This window comes from Salmo salar, chromosome ssa19 (assembly GCF_905237065.1).
Source record: "Salmo salar chromosome ssa19, Ssal_v3.1, whole genome shotgun sequence".
In the NCBI taxonomy this organism is placed as follows: Eukaryota; Metazoa; Chordata; class Actinopteri; order Salmoniformes; family Salmonidae; genus Salmo; species Salmo salar.
The window spans coordinates 62,947,822-62,968,514 of NC_059460.1; the positions used below are offsets into that span (position 1 = coordinate 62,947,822).

The window sequence follows — 20,693 nt, forward strand, 5'->3', positions numbered from 1 at the left end:
ATTCGAGTTGGCATAATTCATTTCAACAGTCTTCATTTTAATTAGACTTCACTAACAACAAGAGAGATGTGTTGGAGCCGATTTCTTCTATTTAAGAAAAAAAAAAAAAAAAAGAGGTAGGCCTACCTGTTTGACAGACAATTAGACTATAGACTTATATCCATAGATTTGTCGGTCACTTCCTCCACCCTCCATGAACTCTTTAAATAGCCTACCTCCGTGTCAGTGGGCGTCTATTAAGCTAAAATCAAGACTCAAATGGTGGTGTATGAGAGGGTATGCCATAGGCCTAACCTTTATTAAAGATAATTGCAAAAAGCATTGGCCTACCCATTGTTAGTTTAACCTCTCTTGGGTAGGGGGCAGTATTTTGATGTCCGGATGAAAAGCGTGCCTGTAGTAAACTGCCTGCTACTCAGGCCCAGAAGCTAAGATATGCATATCATTAGTAGATTTGGATAGAAAACCCTCTGAAGTTTCTAAAACTGTTTGAATAATGTCTGCGAGTTTAACAGAACTCATTTGGCAGGCAAAAAACAGAAAAAAAATCCAACCAGGAAGTGTGGAAATCTGAGGTTTGTAGTTTTTCAAGTGATTGCCTATCTAATACACAGTGTCTGTGGGGTCATTTTGCACTTCCTAAGGCTTCCACTAGATGTCAGTCTTTAGAACGTTATTTCATGCTTCTACTGTGAATGGGGAGAGAATAAGAGCATATGGAGTCAGATGACTGAGAAAATGACATGAGCTCAATCGCGTATGCTCCCGTGAGAGTTAGGTGTTCCTTTTCATTTCTGATGACAAAGGAATCGTCCGGTTGGAATATTATGGAAGATTTATGATAAAAACATCCTAAAGATTGATTCTATACATCATTTGACATGTTTCTACGAACTGTAATATAACTTTGACTTTGTCTGAACTTACTGCGCGAGCACAGTGCGAGCACAGGATTACTCGACTGAACGAGCGAACAAAAAGGAGGAATTTCGACATAAATATGGACTTTATCGAAACAAAACATTGTGGAACTGGGATTCTTGGGAGTGCATTCCGATGAAGATCAAAGGTAAGTGAATATTTATGTTATTTGTGACTTCTGTTGACTCCAAAATGGCAGGTATCTGTATGGCTTGTTTTGATGTCTGAGCACTGTACTCAGATTATTGCAAAGTTTGCTTTCGCCATAAAGCTTTTTTGAAATCTGACACAGCGGTTGCATTATGGAGAAGTTTCTATAATTCTGTGCATAACACTTGTATCTTTTATCAAAGTTTATGATGAGTATTTCTGTAAATTGATGTGCTCATTCACCGGAAGTTTTGGGAGGCAAAACATTTCTGAACATTACACGCCAATGTAAAATGGGGTTTTTGGATATAAATATTAACTTTATCGAGCAAAACATACATGTATTGCGTAACATGAAGTCCTATGAGTGCCATCTGATGATCAAAGGTTAGTGATTAATTTTAGCTATATTTCTGGTTTTTGTGACACCTCTCCTTGCTTGGAAAATGGCTGTGTGGTTTTTCTTGTCTAGGTGCTGTCCTAACATAATCTAATGCTATGCTTTCGCCGTAAAGCCTTTTTGAAATCGGACAATGTGGTTGGATTAACGAGAAGATCATCTTTAAAATGGTGTAAAATACTTGTATGTGTGAAACATTTGAATTATGAGAGATTGTTGTTTTGAATTTAGCGCCCTGCTATTTCACTGGCTATTGGCGAGGTGGGACGCTACCGTCCCACATACCCCAGAGAGGTTAACATTTTGAAGAAAATAAAGCACTTGTGATTATACAATGCATTCGGAAAGTATTCAGACACTGACTTTTTTTAAATGTTTACGTTAGTTTTAGGCAGTTTTAGGCAATTTAGTCATCAATCTACACACAATACCCCGTATTAGAAATTTGAGGAAAAACAACAAAAATGAAATATCGCATTTACATAAGAATTCAGACCTTTTAATTCAGTACTTTGTTGAAGCACCCTTGGCAGCGGCTACAGCCTAGAGTCTTTTTGGGTATGACGCTACAAGCTTGGCACACCTGTATTTAGGGAGTTTCTCCCATTCTTCTCTGCAGATCCTCTCAAGCTCCGTCAGGTTGGATGGGGAGCGTCGTACAGAGCTATTTTCAGGTCTCTCCAGAAATGTACGGTCAGGTTCAAGTTCAGACTCTGGCTGGGCCACTCAAGGACATTCAGAAACTTGTCCCGAAGCCACTCCTGTGCTGTCTTGGCTGTGTGCTTAGGGTCGTTGTCCTGATGGAAGGTGAACCTTCACCCCAGTCTAAGGTCCTGAGGGCTCTGGAACAGGTTTTCATCAAGGATCTCTGTACTTTGCTCCATTCATCTTCCCCTCGATCCTGACTAGTCTCCCAGTCTCTGCCGCTGAAAAACATCCCCACAGCATGGTGCTGCCACCAGCATGCTTCACCGTAGAGATGGTGGCATCTTTGCTCCAGACAAAGCTTGGCATTCAGGCCAAAGAGTTCAATCTTGGTTTAATCAGACCAGGGAATCTTGTTTCTCATGGTCAGAGTCATTTAGGTGCCTTTTGGCAAACTCCAAGCGGGCTGTCATGTGCCTTTTACTGAAGAGTGGCTTCCGTCTGTCCATTACCATGAAGGCCTGATTGGTGGAGTGCTGCAGAGATGGTTGTCCTTCTGGAAGGTAATCCCATCTCGACAGAGGAACTCTGGAGCTCGGTCAGTGACCATCGGTTCTTGGTCACCTCCCTGACCAAGGCCCTTCTCCCCCGATTGCTTAATTTGGTCGGGCAGCGAGCTCTAGGAAGAGTCTTGGTGGTTCCAAACTTCTGAATGAAAAAGGAAACCACACACTGCTCTTGATAGTATCACTGATCTTTAATAAGCTTACGTATCGGCCTCACAGCCTTCGTCAGGCCGATACGTAAGCTTATTAAAGATCAGTGATACTATCAAGAGCAGTTTCCTTTTTCATTCATCTTGTTCAACTGTTGCCATGCACCTGCAAAAGGTTTGCTCAGATGTGCGAGTGCCTTTTGAATTTTGGCTCCAAACTTCTTCCATTTAAGAATGATGAAGGCCATTGTGTTCTTGGGGACCTTTAATGCTGCAGAAATGTTTTGGTACTCTCCCCCAGATCTCTTCCTCAACACAATCCAGTCTCGGAGCTCTGCGGTCAATTCCTTCGACCTCATGGCTTGGTTCATGCTCTGGCCTGCACTGTCAACTGTGGGACCTTACATAGACAGGTGTGTGCCTTCCCAAATCAAGTGGACTCCAATCAAGTTGTAGAAACATCAAGGATGATCAATGGAAACAGGATGCACCTGAGCTCAATTTAGAATATTATAGCAAAAGGTCTGAATACTTATGTAAATAAGGTATCTATTTTTAATAAATGTGCAAACATCGCTTTGTTTTTATGAGGTATTGTGTGTAGATTGATGAGGAAAATTTACTTTAATCCATTTTAGAATAAGGCTGGAACGTAACAAAATGTGGAAAAAGTCAAAGGGTCTGAATACTTTCAAAGCCATTCATGCACAGTAACATGAATGGCCTTGAGCTCAAAATGCAGGTGTAAAATGCAGTTTATTTCTGTAAACACGGCACCGTTTATGCATGTAATGACAGGCTTCATTGGCGCAGGGATTGCGCGAGGGGTCTCGAGCTTCGAATCACTCCTTTTTGGGGGGTAGCGGGGCAAAAAGTGAGAACCACAGGCCTAAGGGGTAGAGGCTAAAAGACTTCCCTACTAGGCCTCATACGCTGAACCTCGTTCCAAAGTGTTTCAGCCCTGTGGTCGCCTTCATATGGTTGGCCCCATTCCAAACCATGTGTCTCAGTCTCTCACCTTAACCTCAGCCCCGGAGGCTCCTGGCATCAGCTCTGCAATCTTCCTCAGGTTAATACCACGCGTCAGGTTCATCTTCCTTGAGTGGATCTTCAGGATGTCCAAACGAGCCTGAGGAGCAGAAGTAAATGGGACGTGGACAGAATTACGACACTGTAGCAGCAAGCTGCTCACATGAAAAAATGAGTGTCAACGCAAACACATATTTCAGAGCGTGAGGAGAGTGTGAAGATGCTGGACTAGACTCAATGGTATAAATCCTTTATTTAAAAATAAATCAATTTTTTTTTTTTTTTTATAAAAAAATGGTGCCAGAATACAGCACTTTGTATTCCTGATGAAATTCTAATAGGGCTGGAAAATGCAAGGGATCTCACTATAAGATATTATCCCGATAATTAGGTTAAGATGTGTTATGTATTGTGATTAGATACAGATTTTGCGATTCAATGTCCCAAACATATTGCTCACCATATGTCTGCTGAAGAAGTACAAGACAATGAAGAAATTAGTTTTGAACGGTAATGGAAATAAAATAGCTGAAAACAAATTGCCTCCTTATTTTAAAAAAGATGGAGAACAACCATAAAGAAAAATACTCCCGTTTTGGTGCAGGTACAGCCAACTAGAGTAAAAATATTGAAGTATTTTCAAAACCATAAGATACCGCAAAAAATTATATCCCGATATTTAACTATCGATTTTTTACCGATCAGTAAAGAATCTGCTTTATATCACACAGCATTTAAAGGTCATTTCTGATTGACACGACATATGCAGCGTTTACCGTGAATGAGGTTTTCAAACATTCCCTTTAAAAAAGGTGCATAGCTGACAGATAGAATCCCGGCCCAAAGGCAGATTTTTACTAGTTGTGTATTATTCATATTTGTTTTATCATAATATTTGAGGGGCTAAAAAAAACATGCTGGAACAGTACTGACCTCTTCATTGGGAGGGGGGAACTCTATTTTCCTGTCGATGCGGCCAGGCCGGAGCAGGGCAGAGTCCAGGATGTCAATACGGTTGGTGGCCATGATGACCTGAGAAAGCACAAACACAGTATTAGTCCTTTTGGTCTTATTCAGCCTTTTCCATATAGACTTCTTCGGTATGCCCTTTTCTATATGTTAGCCTGTTTGGCTAACCCTATGTGATCACCTTTAAAAAACATGTTCAATACATTACTTCACGTAAAGGGGAGAAAATATAATTGCCGTGTTAGAAAGGTAGGTTGTAAATTGCAAGAACATTGGACAGAAAGGGTTTAGGGAATTAACATGCCTGAACACAGAAATGATTCCCAGCTACTCTAGACCAAAAATATGCTAGTTAGTTCAATCACAATGACTTTGATTACTATAGTCGAGTAGCCTTGCATTTACAATTGCACAAGTTTCTGTGCATTTTGTTTAGAGGGTCTCTCTAGAAATGGAAACCTTTGAAATCCAAGTACATAGTGAAAACAATAGTTAGCATTGTAACTGGGTAGCAGTCAATGTGGACTTGGGCATCATTCAAAGCAGCAGAAAAATAGAGACAAGTATGAGATGTGATGAGTATTGTATGAGAGGGATGAGTTCTAAACTTGAAATATTGTTAATTATCAGGTATCATATTGGAATATTAAGTACCAGTCTAGTTTCTACACCAGAAGTTAATGGTTATCTGTAGGTGGAATGTATTGAGTAAAGGAAAGGCAATCACGTGGCAGGCACTGATAAGGGTGAAGAGATGTGGTTTAGTGAGCGGGGGGGGGCGATTACAGCCTCAAGTCTTCTTGGGTATGAGGCTACAAGATTAGCACACCTGTATTTGGGGAGTTTCTTCCATTCTTCTCTGCAGATCCTCTCAAGCTCTGTCAGGCTGGATGGGGAGCGTCGCTGCAGAGCTATTTTCAGCTCTCCAGAGATGCTCGATCGGGTTCAAGTCCAGGCTCTGGCCGGGCCACTCAAGGACATTCAGAGACTTGTCCCGAAGCCACTCCTGCGATGTCTTGGCTCTGTGCTTAGAGTTGTTATCCTGATGGAAAGTGAACTTTCGCACCAGTCGGAGGTCTTGAGCAGGTTGTCATCAAGAATCTCTGTACTTTGCTCCGTTCATCTTTGCCTCGATCCTGACTAAAAAACATCCCCACGGCATGATGCCGCCCCCACCATGCTTCACCATAGGGATGGTGCCAGATTTCCGTCAAACGTGACGCTTGGCATTCAGTCCAAAGATTTCATCAGACCAAAGAATCTTGTTTCTCATGGTTGGAGTCCTTTAGGTGTCGTTTGGCAAACTCCAAGCAGGCTGTCATGTGCCTTCCATCTGGCCACTCTACCATAAAGGCCTGATGGTGGAGTGCTGCAGAGATGGTTGTCCTTCTGGGAGGTTCTCCCATCTCCACAGAGGAACTCTGGAGACCTGTCAGTGACCAACAGGTTCTTGGTCACCTCCCTGACCAAGGCCCTTCTCCCCCGATTGCTTAATTTGGTAGGGCAGCGAGCTCTAGGAAGAGTCTTGGTGGTTCCAAACTTCTGAATGAAAAAGGAAACCGCACACTGCTCTTGATAGTAGGCAATTTCCCCCCAATTAAGCAGTTTGGCCAGGTAGACAGCTCTAGGAAGAGTCTTGGTGATTCCGAACTTCTTCCATTTAAGAATGATGGAGGCCACTGTGTTCTTGGGGACCTTCAATGCTGCAGAAATGTTTTTTTTTTTTTTACCCTTCCCCAGATCTGTGTCTCGACTGACAATTCCTTCGACATCATGACTTGGTTTTTACTTTGACATGCAACTGTGGGACCTTTTCTAGACAGGGTTGTGCCTTTCCAAATCATGTCCAATCAATTGAATTGACCACAGTTGGACTCCAATGAAGTAGTAGAAACATCAAGGATGATCAATGGAAACAGGATGCACCGGAGCTCAATTTCAAGTCTAATAGCAAAGGGTATGAATACTTATGTAAATAAGGCAGCTGTTATTTATTTTTTATACATTAGAAACATTTCTAAAAACCTGTTTTCACTTTGTCATTATGGGTATCGTGTGTAGATTGATGAGGAAATATTTATTTAATACATTTTAGAATAAGGCTGTAACAAAATGTAGAAAAAGTTTAGGGGTCTGTGGAGATTTTTGTAAGATTTGAATTTGTATCCTTCAAAATGTATGGAATTTCAATAAAGTATCACTGGGTCCTCCAGCCTATTGCCAAGCAGCAGCGTGGAGAGGGTGAAGTCACCACTGTTGAGCCACTGGTCTGCCAGGTCAAAATACGCCAGTGACAAACAGGTTCGGCCCCGCTGCCACCGTGAGGCCCAGCGTGGAGACCAGGCATCCCACATCGCCCATGGTCACCAGGCTGAGGGCACCTGCTCTTGATCAGGGAGAAGACAAGGTGAGGCAGGGAAGGGGTGAGGGAGAGCGCTCCTCTAGATGGAGCATCCCCAGGCCGAACTCCAACATGTTCTTCACCAAACGCTCATGGCCGAGGTAGAGTCATGTCACCGTATTATACAACTGTACTGTTAGAGAGCCCCTCAAACTATTTTCCATTTGATAGAGTTAAGGGTCTGATTGTCATACCGTGTGGTGTTGGACTACTCTCTCCGTACATACATTACCAGTCAAATGTTTGGACACCTACTCATTCCAGAGTTCCTTTATATTACTATTTTCTACATTGTAGAACAGTGAAGAAATCAAAACATATTGAATCATGTAACCAAAAAAAGTGTTAAATCAAAATATATTTTAGATTATTCAAAGTAGCCACCCTTTGCCTTGAATGATGTGCAGAGCTGTCAAAGGCAAAGGGTGGCTATTTGAAGAATCTAAAATATATTTTGACTTTCTTGGTTACTACATGATTCCATGTGTTATTTCATAGTTCTACAGTTTAGAAAATAGTACAAATAGACCCTTGAATGAGTGGGTGTCACAACTTTTGACTGGTACTGTACATACGGTCCACCCCCACCCTCCAGCGCCCTAGAGAGGAACCCCGCTGACGGGTCCGAGGCACAGGATCAAGTAGCGCCTGTGGGAGGCGCTCTGGTGCCCTGCCTTTACCAGCAACCAGCTGGCTGACAGACAGGGGAGACGTTGAGCGTGAGACACTATCTGCCCCAGATAGATGTGGACATCAGTTTGGAGCCAGTGCGTCAGCAGCCTCAGAAGAGGTAAAAACACTGAAGTGCTTAACATGGACACAATTGCTTTAAGTCATTAAAATATTCATTTTGAAAACAGTAATTTTGTTTAAACTATACCAAACATCACGATACTTCCGGGAACGCTTCGCAAAGCAGACACGACAGACCAGACCTGGGTTTGGGAAATCAATGAGATTATTATTCCTTAGTTGTTACATTTCTTGAGTTCTAAAAGGCACAACCTAGATTCGAGCCTGTGTCTTAAGTAGCTGAACATGTTATTACTCCAACCTCTTAAAAAGGTATGGTTGGGCGGTATCCAGATTTCAATACCTTCATACCGTGCATGCACAAGGGGCGCTATTTTTAAAAGCCTAAAAAAAAGTAACTTACCAGAATGACAAAACGCTAACAAGTACACTACATGACCAGATGTATGTGGACACCTGCACGTCGAGCATCTCATTCCAAAACCATGGGCGTTAATATGAAGTTGGTCCAGCTTTGCTGCTATAACAGCCTCCACTCTTCTGGGAAGTCTTTCCACTAGATGTTGGAACACTGCTGCAGGGACTTGCTTCCATTCAGCCACAAGAGCATTAGTGAGGTCGGGCACTGATGTTGGGAGATTAGGCTTGGCTTGCAGTCGGCGTTCCAATTCATCCCAAGGTGTTCGAAGGGGAAACAGTTAAGTGCCTGCCACGAAGTTGAAAGCACAGAATCGTCTAGAATGTCATTGTGTGCTGTAGCGTTAAGATTTCCAGTGATGAAAAACAGCCCCAGACCATTATCCTTCCACCAAACTTTACAGTTGGCACTATGCATTGGGGCAGGTAGTGTTCTCCTGGCATCCGACAAACCCAGATTTATCCGTCGGACTGCCAGATGGTGAAGTGTGATTAATCACCCCAGAGAACGCTTTCACTGCTCCAGAGTCCAATGGTGGCGAGCTTTACACCACTCCAGCCGATGCTTGGCATTGGGCATGATCTTAGGCTTGTGTGTAGGCCATGGAAACCCATTTCATGAAGCTCACGAACAACAGTTCTTGTGCTGACGTTGCTTCCAGAGGAAGTTTGGAACTCTGTAGTTAGTGCTGCAACCGAGGACAGAAGATATTTACGGACGGCACGGCACGCTTCAGCACTCGGCGGTCCCATTCTGCGAGCTTATGTGGCCTACACCACTTTGTGGCAGAGCCGTTGTTACTCCTAGACGTTTCCACTTCACAATAACAGCACTTAGTTGCCCGGGGCAGGTCTAGCAGGGTAGAAATTTTATGTTGGAAAGGTGGCATCCTATGACGGTGCCACATTGAAAGTCACTGGGATCTTCAGTAAGGCCATTCTACTTCCAATGTTTGTCTACGGAGATTGCATGGCGGTGTGCTCGATTTTATACATCTGTCAACAACGGGTGTAGCTGAAATGCCGAATCCACTAATTTGAAGGTGTGTCCACACCCTTCTGTATATATAGCGTACTAAGGAATTCTCATAGCAGATGCTAGGTAAACGCCAATGAGCGCATGCAAACATTTACTACTATGACAGACAACCCAGCTCATAAAGTTATGCAACTATCTCAAAACGCAGTTGCAGCACACACAAAACAAATATCTTAATCCAGGAGGGGATTGTCTCTGCTGCTGTTACGAAGATGCTTGATCTTGCAAGCTAACGTTAGCCACTTAGCTAATATTAGCAAATCCCAGCTGGAGAGAATTGATTTGGCACATCTTAGATTGTTAAATTAATAGTTATAAGATATATTGCTGGCAAACAGTAGTGAATTTCATACACGTGTAACTTGATCACCTCACTTAAGTTGCACTGCCGAGAGAACTCGTCACAAAGCTCCCATTTTGCTTTTTGTACTTCTTTGTAAACAAACACACATGGCTTCATAATGAAAAATTATCTAACGGGATAAATGATGAAGTCGATCTGCTTTATCTATTACCTAGTACACAAGTTGAATGCAGGTATTTATTTAAAAAGTACTAATACTCAAAGCCCCAAAAAACATCACCAGAACGCTAACAAGTACTAAGGAATCCTCAGAGAATACGAACTAAATTTTAAAAGCGCATTGCAAACATTTTGTACAGCTTCTTTACTCTACTTTCTTTTACAAGTATGAAAGTACAGTAAATTAAAAAAAAAATTGTCTTCACAGTTTGTTGCACGCACAAAACGAATATTAGCCAGCAAGGCTCTTGATCCAGGAGGGGATTCTCTGCTGCTACCAAACAAATGCTTGATTTTGGAAGAGCTAACCACGTAGCTAGATAGCGAACAGCTACAAAATTAGCAAACCAAATGCACAACAATTGGCATGCTGACTGCAGCAATGTCCACCAGAGCTGTTGCCAGAGAATTGTATGTTTATTTCTCTACCATAAGCCACCTCTAACGTTGTTTTAGAGAATCACAACCACGTGCAAACACGCCAGTCCAGGACCTCCACATCCAGCTTTTTCACCTGCGGGATGCACAGATACCATGACGAGATCCTGAGGCCAATTGTCGTGCCATTCATCCGCCGCCATCACCTCATGTTTCAATATGACAATGCATGGCCATATGGATGTACACAATTCCTGGAAGCTTAAAATGTCCCAGTTCTTCCATGGCCTGCATACTCAGCAAACATGTCACCCATTGAGCCTGTTTGGGATGATCTGGATCGACGTATACAACAGCGTGTTCCAGTTCAGGCCAACATCCAGAAACTTTGGCACAGCCATTGAAGAGGAGTGGGACAACATTCCACAATCAACTCTATGCGAAGGAGATGTGTCACGCTGCATGAGGCAAATGGTCACACCAGATACTGACTGGTTTTCTGATCTACGCCCCTACCTTAAGGTATCCAACAGACGCATATCTGTATTCCCAGTCATGTGAAATCCATAGATTAGGGACTAATTTATTAATTTCAATTGACTGATTTCCTTACGCTAACTGTAACTCAGTATATTTTTGTTCAGTGTACATCGCACAGTTCGGGCCTGATCTGATTTATCTCTAGAGAAAACTGCACATTGAGCTCGCAAATTTTTTTTCCTACGAAATGTAATTCAACTAATTGAACTGACGTCGGTAAATTAGAGGTGTAAAAATAACCAAAATTTCAGTTAGTCGCTCAGCACTATCCGAAGGTCTTAGTCAGGCTGACAAAGAAACAGGCAGCTGTCTGACTGCCTGTGTGTTTCAATTATTCAAGTTGTATTCATTTGAACAGGAAAAATACACATTCAAAATACATTGCTCAAGAAGACAAGGGATGGGGTGTGAATAGACATCCCTGACCGGTCTCTTTTGAAAGGTCACGTTACGTGTTCCCTCCCCTTCCCTAGGGTATATTGACTTGCACCTTCAGTGTTGATGTTAAGATTGACATGTGATATAACTGCCACGGATGTTGAGTGAAGACTTGTTTTTGTCTGTCCATGTTAGGTGAGGGCGCCATGCAATAAGTAGTAAGTGGCACAACGTGACTACAACATGTCCACAACATACAGTATGTGACATCACACTCTGAACTGATATTCTATTTGTGGATGCAAATTTGATATGAGAAACATACACCATTAATCATTGGCAGGTGGTAATGTTAGCTTGCCAACTTAGATGCTAACGTCAGATAGCTAGTTAGCTCATGTTAATAACGGTGTGAAATAATTTGCGCTATTGAAACAGATGCAACTATAATGTGCTTCTGATCAACTATAACTGAAACGTTACTACGAACACAGGTTGCTTATCTCGAGTTGCATTGCAAATTGCCCAGTCAGGAACAGAGTTTGTTACGTGGAGTGTGCGATGACACAGCCGCCAGAGAAGGTAACGTTAGTGATCACACAGGGAGAAGATTTTTTTGTGCCCCTCTTATACAGCTTATTGGCTGATAGACTTTTGGCCATACCCCTATTCTGAAATCAACACGGGGAATATAGCCGAAAAAGGGCGAGTTTGCATCCCTGTATACTACTCTTTCTTACTATTTTTTCTTATTTAGAGATGAAATATATTCTTTATCTGCATTTATTGCTCATTTCTATATAATCATCTTCATTAAAAAAATACTAGCTCTGTCTGTTTATAGCATCACAGAGAACATGCAAATACAGATTGATAGGTTGCAGAGGGCTAGAGTGGGTGGGAGGACAGTGAGTAGAGGACAATAGAGTAGCTATAGTGTGATTGATGGTGAGCATAGAAAGAAAGTGTTGTCAGCCAGTACCGACAGGAGAGTGACAGAAATCAATCAGCGGAGAGAAGCAGTGTCAAGTGTGTTATAGCAGAGGAATAGCATACACATAAGTAAAGGGGCAGAGAGGGTGTGTGGTGTTATATAGAGTGATAGTGTTATTGTAGATTAGGCCACATTATAAAGCATAAGACGACAGTGATGTATCTGTGTGTATGTACGCGTCACCCACTTTGATGTTCTTGGTGGCCTCGAAGCCATCCAGCTGGTTCAGCAGCTCCAGCATGGTCCTCTGCACCTCGCTGTCGCCCCCGCTGCCCCCCTCCAGACGTGACGAGCCGATCGAGTCAATCTCGTCCATGAAGATGATTGAGGGCGCATGCTCGCGGGCCATGACGAACAGCTCGCGCACCATGCGGGCACCTGGGATGGGGAAGACAGAGCAGAGTTATAGCCAGCAGTGTGATGTTAGTGAAAAACAAATAATAATAGCTTCTGTTTTACCAATTGCATGGTGAGAAACATTGAGCCTACTATCACTCAGTGCTCCATGAAAATAGACTGAAATGGGCTTAAACGTGCTGGAGCTGGCTAAACAAAAGCTATTTGGAGAACAGACGCAGCAAAATATCTCCCTGATTCTGGAAATCCCCTGACATTACGGAATTACTAGACACTTGGGAACCCTGTCGAATGGTTACCAAAATGGCTGAATGAATGATCGTTGATGACTCACCCTCTCCAATAAACTTCTGCACCAGCTCCGAGCCAGAAACCCTGATAAAGGTGCAGTCGGTGTGGTGGGCCACGGCTCTGGCGAGCAGGGTCTTCCCTGTGCCTGGGGGTCCGTACAGCAGCACGCCCTGGTGGTGAGACACACAAGGGAGGCTAGACATCCCAAAACATGACAGAGTGCATCTCAAACGTTGTGATGTATTTTAGTATAATTGTGCTAGAATTAACTGGTGTCACTTTTTTCTGTTCCTTCTGGGAATCAAGACGGTTGAGGTTAATATGTGATAAATGCTGTGTGGCATTGACAGAACAATACCTTAGGACAACCCCAACACGGTATGAAAAAGTCTGACAAACATTTGATTTTGGGAGTGTTGTTTCCTTTAAGACAGAACAAGGTCAACTCAAATGCAAAAAGTAATATTTAGAGTTTACCTTTAAAGCTCATAGTGCATAATGGGTAACATATAGAGTTGATATGACCTGTGAAATAACCAATAACCCAATTAAAGGGCGTATCCCTTATGGGCCACCCACCTTGGGCTGTGCAATTCCGAGAGCCTCGAAGAGCTCTGGGTGCTTGACTGGCAGCTCGATCACTTCCTTGATCTCCTTGATCTGCTTGTCCAGGCCACCAATCATTTCGTAGGTGGAGTCAGGTACCTTCTCCACCATCATGAGTGAGACCAGCGGGTCCACCTTGTTGGGCAGGATCTTGTGCAGGGTGTAGCTGTCGTTGCGCAGCGCCACACGGCAATTTGGAGTCACCTGGTAGGAATGGGCAGAGGGGTAAATCAGTGTGATACAGTCCTGAATAATGAGGAAGTTTGTTGCATTTATTCTTAATTACAGTTGTATTTTCATGTTTTTTTTCTTTCTGTCCACAGCCACCTGCATTGGATGGGGATATTTGTTTTTCAACTGAATTTTGTTCCCTTAACACTCAAACCAATTTGACAAAAACAAAATATGATAGTTCAATTATTGGATGTGTGTTACTAATCTGTATGTACACAGATACATGTACCTTTGTACATATAAAACACTAAGTTCTCATCACATTGGGGTCAAATATCAACATGTCCATACTTACATCATTGATGTCAATGTTCTTATCCACATCCACCACAAATTTCCCCTCTGGATGGACCTGGAGACAATTAAGTAGTTACAGTAGTAGATTGTCAGTGTCATCTAGATGCAGCTAGAGTATACCACTGTAAAAGTTTGTTAGGCCTACATTTCAGCAAAACAAGGCTACTTTACACACCTTGACCAGCACTTTCTTTTTGTCCATGGCCCTCACCACCTCTCCAACATAGGAACCTTGCTCTTGTAGCAACTGCAGCTCCTCACGAAGGAGACGCACTAGGGACAAAGCAAATAGATTTGAACAATGGACTGCCAATTCATAAAGTGCATGTTTCTGAGTGCCATTTTGTTTGAATGCAATCAAATTACTTAGTCCGACAACATTTACATTTTATAAGCCACACAATTACTGCTACAATTAAGTTACAATGATTAAGTACTAGCTAGTTACAGTGTTTAGAGAAGTTCAGCTGTTGTTTTTTCAATTAAAAGTGCTGGATAGCTAACAATCATTCCTACCTTTTGCATTGAGTTCATTTCTCTGCGCCTGTAGACGTCTGAGATTCTGACTCTTGTCATTCACTGTTAACTGGAAGCAGAAAGACCAGATACTTCTTATCTTGACAAAGGATATTAGCAGTGTCACTATGGTGTCAATAGACAACGTGTAGCTAACAGTCAATTCAATGAAAATCTGTGTTTGCTTACCTGTAACTCTTCTATTTTAGACAGGTAGTATTGCCGGAGACCAGAACCACCTTTACTGTCCTCCATCTCCATCTGCAAAACACAGACAGACATGCAATAACAGTAAGAACTGTGTTGTAAAGTTGTCAAGTAAACAACGTAGCTAGCTAACGTTAGCTTGCTGGCTAATTAGCTAACGTTGTAGCTAGCTGCACAGGCCTAATTATATAGCAACACCGGAACCTAACATTTTCCAAATACTACTCGTGGAAATATAGCCAGCAAAATATTTACTAGTTAACTGACATGGTTAATACTGGCAGCTAACGTCAGCTAGCTACAAAACGTAAAGTATTTAAAAGTATATTTCCTAAAGAAGCTAACGCGTTAGGCGCAATAGCTAGCTAGCAATACTTTTGTTAATTTTACTTAACTTATGCTGACTTATTTACAGCCACAAATAAGGAATGTCACTGAAACTTTCAATTAGATTAGCTAACGTTAGCTAGCATTCTAGCTACCTAGTTTACTAAAAGTAGATAACTAGCTAACGTTAGCTAGTTTACAATGAGACAGCAAACCGTCAGGATTCTCTATTTTGACAACTGTTTTGGTCTCTTCAAAAAGGTTATATCAACCTCTGACAAGTACCAACTTTACAGAACACATTGTTAAGTGTCTCTATTCAATGCCGTATCTACAACATTCCCCCAAGTGTGAACAATTCATAATAAAGTAAGGACCAAAAAATAAAATCACTTACATGATGGTCCATTCCGTCCAGCGCCATCTTAAAATTCAAAACTTCCGTTGGAACAAAGCGTACTTCCGAAATACAAATCTCTTCTTCAGTAAATGTTTTACAATTAAAATTGGAGCCTACTGTCGCCTGCTGTACTGGAGGTGTATTACAGTCAAACACTAAACTGAAATGAAGGTAATAATACTAAAAGCAGGTTTATGATCTTTTTCTGTCATTGTTGCAAATACCATAACTATTTCGAGAAGCTGTGCCAGGCAAATTTTTTGAAGACTGTAAAATCAATTTGCATCGTCCTTGGAGTGGGCCTGATGTACCATATTAGCTATATCAATACTGTGCAATATACATACACTGAGTGTACAAAACATTAGGAACACCTACTCTTTCCCTGACAGACTGATCAGGTCAACCCAGGTGAAAGCTATGATCCCTTATTGACATCACCTGTTAAATCTACTTCAATCAGTGTAGATGAAGGGGAAGAGACAGGTTAAAGAAGGAGTTGTAAGCCTTGAGACATAGATTGTGTATGTGTGCCAGTCAGAGGGTGAATCGGCAAGACAAAATATTTAAGTGCCATTGAGCGGGGTATAGAGTAGGTGCCAGGCGCACTGGTTTGAGTGTGTCAGTTTCCCGCGTGTATCAAGAATGGTCCACCACCCAAAGGACACCCAGACAACAGACAACTTGAAACAACTGTGGGAAGCATTCAAGTCAACAAGGGCCAATATCCCTGTGGAATGCTTTTTACGCCTTGTCCATGCCCTGACTAATTGAATTCTGAGAGCAAAAGGGTGTGCAACTCAGTATTAGGAAGGTTTTCCTAATGTTTTGTACACTCAGTGTATATGATAAATAATGATTTAAGTTTTGAATCCATTTCAAAGAGACTGGCATTGAGTATATGTTCTATGACTTATAAGTTAAACAGACTGGCTTGTCTATTCCAACACAAGTTTGTTCAAGCCAACTCCTAGCAGCAAACAAGGACATACATGTGTGGTTAGTTTGGCTGTTATTGGAGAGTAATAAACAGGAAAGACCAGCCATACTGGTTTAAGCAGTCCTTTTCTGTAAACGGCAACAGGCTTCTTAACCAGCCTGAACACGAACACATTGGGCATGCACGAGAGTCCAGCTCTTAAGCCTCCTCTGTATAGCTTAAAGCATAGCCTGGTCCCAGATCTGTTTGTTATGTATAACCAAAACCTTTAAAAGGTTTACAATTTTTTTTTACAAACAAATCGGTATTTTGGATGCAAATGGCATGTTATGAAAGTGTCCAGACACTTTCTTTGCAATTTCACATGTTTTTGAGAAACTTACACCAACCGCCAATATATTCCTCATCCTCGTTCTACAGTATGGGGGCTTGAATAAAACAAAAGCACTAAAAACACCCAAATACATCCTTTTAGAAACGGGAACACTATCAGTATAGTGATGCAGATGAGGTACACATGAAATTGTGTTATTCCGAACTTTATCGGCAAGTCGCACAAAATGGAATTTAACGTTGCGGATAAAGTTCGGAATGAGACAATTTCACACGTACAACATCTGAGACCTGCATCACTGTACTTTCCATTTGTAAAATGACTTAAAAGTTAATGTTTTATTTGAGCACTCATACGGCAGAATGAGAAAGTAAATCGCTGGTTGGGGTCAGTTCAGTAAAAACAAGTGAACTAGCAAAAAAACGTTTGGATGCTTCTACAACATGCCATTCACATCAAAAATTCCAATTTGGTTGTAAAAAAGTAGACTTCTTTAAGTTCATTGTCATGCTAAAGTTTGGCAATGACCATATGAGTTTGCTGTACAAACAGATCTAGGTCCAGTGAGAATACACTATATATCCAGTGAAAATACACTATATATTCACACGAAAGTATGTGGACACGTCTTCAAATTAGTGGATTTGGCTATTTCAGCCACACCCGTTGCTGATGGGTGTACAAAATTGAGCACACAGCCATGCAATCTCCATAGACAAACATTGGCAGTAGAATGGCCTTACAGAAGAGCTCAGTGACTTAACGTGGCACTGTCATAGGATGCTACCTTTCCAACTAGTCAGTTCATAACATTTATTCCCTGCTAGAGCTGTCCCGGTCAACTGTAAGTGCTGTTATTGTGAAGTGGAAATGTTGAGGAGCAACAATGGCTCAGCCATGAAGTGGTAACCCACACAGAACGGGACTGCCGAGTGCTGAAGCGCATAAAAATAGTTTGTCCTCGGTTGCAACACTCACTCCTGAGTTCCTAATTGCCTCAAAGCAATATCAGCACTAACTGTTTGTCGTGAGCTTCATGAAATGGGTTTCCATGGCCGAGCAGCCACACACAAGCATAAGATCATCATGTGCAATGCCGAAGTGCCGGCTGGAGTGGTATAAAACTTGTCACCATCCGACTCTAGAGCAGTAGAAACGTGTTCTCTGGAGTGATGAATCACACTTCACCATCTGGCAATCCAGCAGATTAATCTGAGTTTGGCGGATGCAAGGAAAAATCTACCTGCCCCAATGCAGATTGCCAACTCAAGTTTGGTGGAGGAGGAATAATGGTCTGGGGCTGTTTTTCATGGTTCGGCCTAGACCCCTTAGTTCCAGTGAAGGGAAATCTTAACTCTACAGCATACAATGACATTCTAGATTCTTTGCTTCCAACTTTGTGGCAACAGTTTGGGCACGAGCCCTGACCTCAACACCATCGAATACCTTTGGGATGAATTGGAACGCCGACTGCGAACCAGGACTAATCGCCCAACATCAGTGCCTGACCTCACTAATGCGCTTCTGGCTGAACGGGAGCAAGTCCCTACTGTAATGTTCCAACATCTAGTGGAAAGCCTTCCCAGAAGAGGTGGAGGCTGTTATTCTTTAAAAGTGCCTTCCTCACCATCTTAAATAAGCATGCCCCATTCAAACAAATTTAAAACTAGGAATAGATATAGTCCTTGGTTCACTCCAGACCTGTCTGCACTTGACCAGCACAAAAACATCCTGTGGCGTTCTGCATTAGCATCGAATAGCCCCCGTGATATGCAACTTTTCAGGGAAGTTAGGAACAAATATACACAGGCAGTTAGGAAAGCTAAGGCTAGCTTTCTCAAACAGAAATTTGCATCCTGTAGTACAAACTCAAAAAAGTTCTGGGACACTGTAAAGTCCATGGAGAATAAGAGCACCTCCTCCCAGCTGCCCACTGCTCTGAGGCTAGGAAACACTGTTACCACCGATAAATCCACTATAATTGAGCATTTCAATAAGCATTTCTCTACGGCTGGCCATGCTTCCACCTGGCTACCCCTACCCCGGTCAACTGCCCGGCACCCTACACACCAAAGCCCCCACCATTTCTCCTTCACCCAAATCCAGATAGCTGATGTTCTGAAAGAGCTGCAAAATCTGGACCCCTACAAATCAGCCGGGCTAGACAATCTGGGCCCTCTCTTTCTAAAATGATCTGCCAAAATTGTTGCAACCTCTATTACTAGCCTCTTCAACTTCTCTTTCGTATCGTCTGAAATTCCCAAAGATTGGAACGCTTCGGCGGTCATCCCCCTCTTCAAAGGGGGTGACACTCTAGACCCAACCTGCTACAGACCTATATCTATCCTACCCTGTATTCCTAAGGTCTTCGAAAGCCAAGTTAACAAACAGATTACCGACCATTTCGAATCCCACCGTACCTTCTCCGCTATGCAATCTGGTTTCAGAGCTGGTCATGGGTGCACCTCAGCCACGCTCAAGGTCCTAAACGACATCATAACCGCCATTGATAAGAGACATTACAGTGCAGCCGTATTCATCGACCTGGCCAAGGCTTTCGACTCCGTCAATCACCACATTCCTATTGGCAGACTCGACAGCCTTGGTTTCTCAAATGATTGCCTCGCCTGGTTTACCAACTACTTCTCTGATAGAGTTCAGTGTGTCAAATCGGAGGGCCTGTTGTCCGGACCTCTGGCAGTCTGTTTGGGGGTGCCACAGGGTTCAATTCTCAGGCCGACTCTCTTCTCTGTATACATCAATGATGTCGCTCTTGCTGCTGGTGATTCTCTGATCCACCTCTATGCAGACGACACCATTCTGTATACTTCTGGCCCCTCTTTGTACACTGTTAACTAACCTCCAGACAAGCTTCAATGCCATAGAACTCTCCTTCCGTGGCCTCCAACTGCTCTTAAATGCAAGTAAAACTAAATGCATGCTATTCAATCGATCACTGCCCGCACCTGCCCGCCCATCCAGCATCACTACTCTGGACGGCTCTGACTTAGAATACGTGGACAACTACAAATACCTAGGTGTCTGGTTAGACTGTAAACTCTCCTTCCAGACTCACATTAAGCATCTCCAATCCAAAATTAGATCTAGAATCGGCTTCCTATATCGCAACAAAGAATCTTTCACTCATGCTGCCAAACATACCATCGTAAAACTGACCATCCTACCGATCCTCGACTTCGGCGATGTCATCTATAAAATAGCCTCCAACACTACAACAAATTGGATGCAGTCTATCACAGTGCCATTCGTTTTGTCACCAAAGCCTCATACACTACCCACCACTGCGACCTGTATGCTCTCGTTGGTTGGCCCTCGCTTCATACTCGTCGCCAAACCCACTGGCTACAGGTTATCTACAAGTCTCTGCTAGGTAAAGCCCCGCCTTATCTCAGCTCACTGGTCACCATAGCAGCACCCACTCGTAGTACACACTCCTGCAGGTAAATCTCACTGGTCACCCCCAAAGCCAATTCCTCCTTTGGTCGCCTTTCTTTCCAGTTCTCTGCTGCCAATGACTAGAACGAACTGCAAAAATCCCTGAAGCTGGAGACATATCTCCCTCACTAGCTTTAAGCACCAACTGTCAGAGCAGCTCACAGATCACTGCACATAGCCCATCTACCTCATCCCCATACTGTATTTATTTATTTACCTTGCTCCTTTGCACCCCAGTATCTCTACTTGCACATTCATCTTCTGCAGATCTACCATTCCAGCATTTAATTGCTATATTGTAATTACTTCACCACCATGGCCTATTTATTGCCTTAACTCCCTTATCTTACCTCATTTGCACTCACTGTATATAGACTTTTTGTTCTTTTTTTCTACTGTATTATTGACTGTATGTTTTGTTTATTCCAAGTGTAACTCTGTGTTGTTGTATGCTTCGAGTTGCTATGCTTTATCTT

General features: G+C 42.6%; 1 protein-coding gene across 1 annotated transcript in view; it reads right to left on the minus strand.

The window, feature by feature from the left end:
• psmc5 (proteasome 26S subunit, ATPase 5) overlaps window positions 1-15,719 on the minus strand; it is a 28,989-nt gene extending 13,270 nt beyond the window's left edge. Inside the window, exons 1-10 of the mRNA XM_014158646.2 lie at window positions 15,485-15,719; window positions 14,743-14,814; window positions 14,554-14,623; window positions 14,213-14,310; window positions 14,036-14,092; window positions 13,480-13,710; window positions 12,944-13,070; window positions 12,440-12,630; window positions 4,794-4,892; window positions 3,850-3,960 (exon numbers count right to left, since the gene is read on the minus strand). Of these exons, the coding sequence (XP_014014121.1) occupies window positions 3,850-3,960; window positions 4,794-4,892; window positions 12,440-12,630; window positions 12,944-13,070; window positions 13,480-13,710; window positions 14,036-14,092; window positions 14,213-14,310; window positions 14,554-14,623; window positions 14,743-14,814; window positions 15,485-15,511 (1,083 nt within the window). The 5' untranslated portion in view covers window positions 15,512-15,719. The remainder of the gene's footprint in view (window positions 1-3,849; window positions 3,961-4,793; window positions 4,893-12,439; window positions 12,631-12,943; window positions 13,071-13,479; window positions 13,711-14,035; window positions 14,093-14,212; window positions 14,311-14,553; window positions 14,624-14,742; window positions 14,815-15,484) is intronic.
• Between the last annotated feature and the right edge of the window lie 4,974 nt (window positions 15,720-20,693).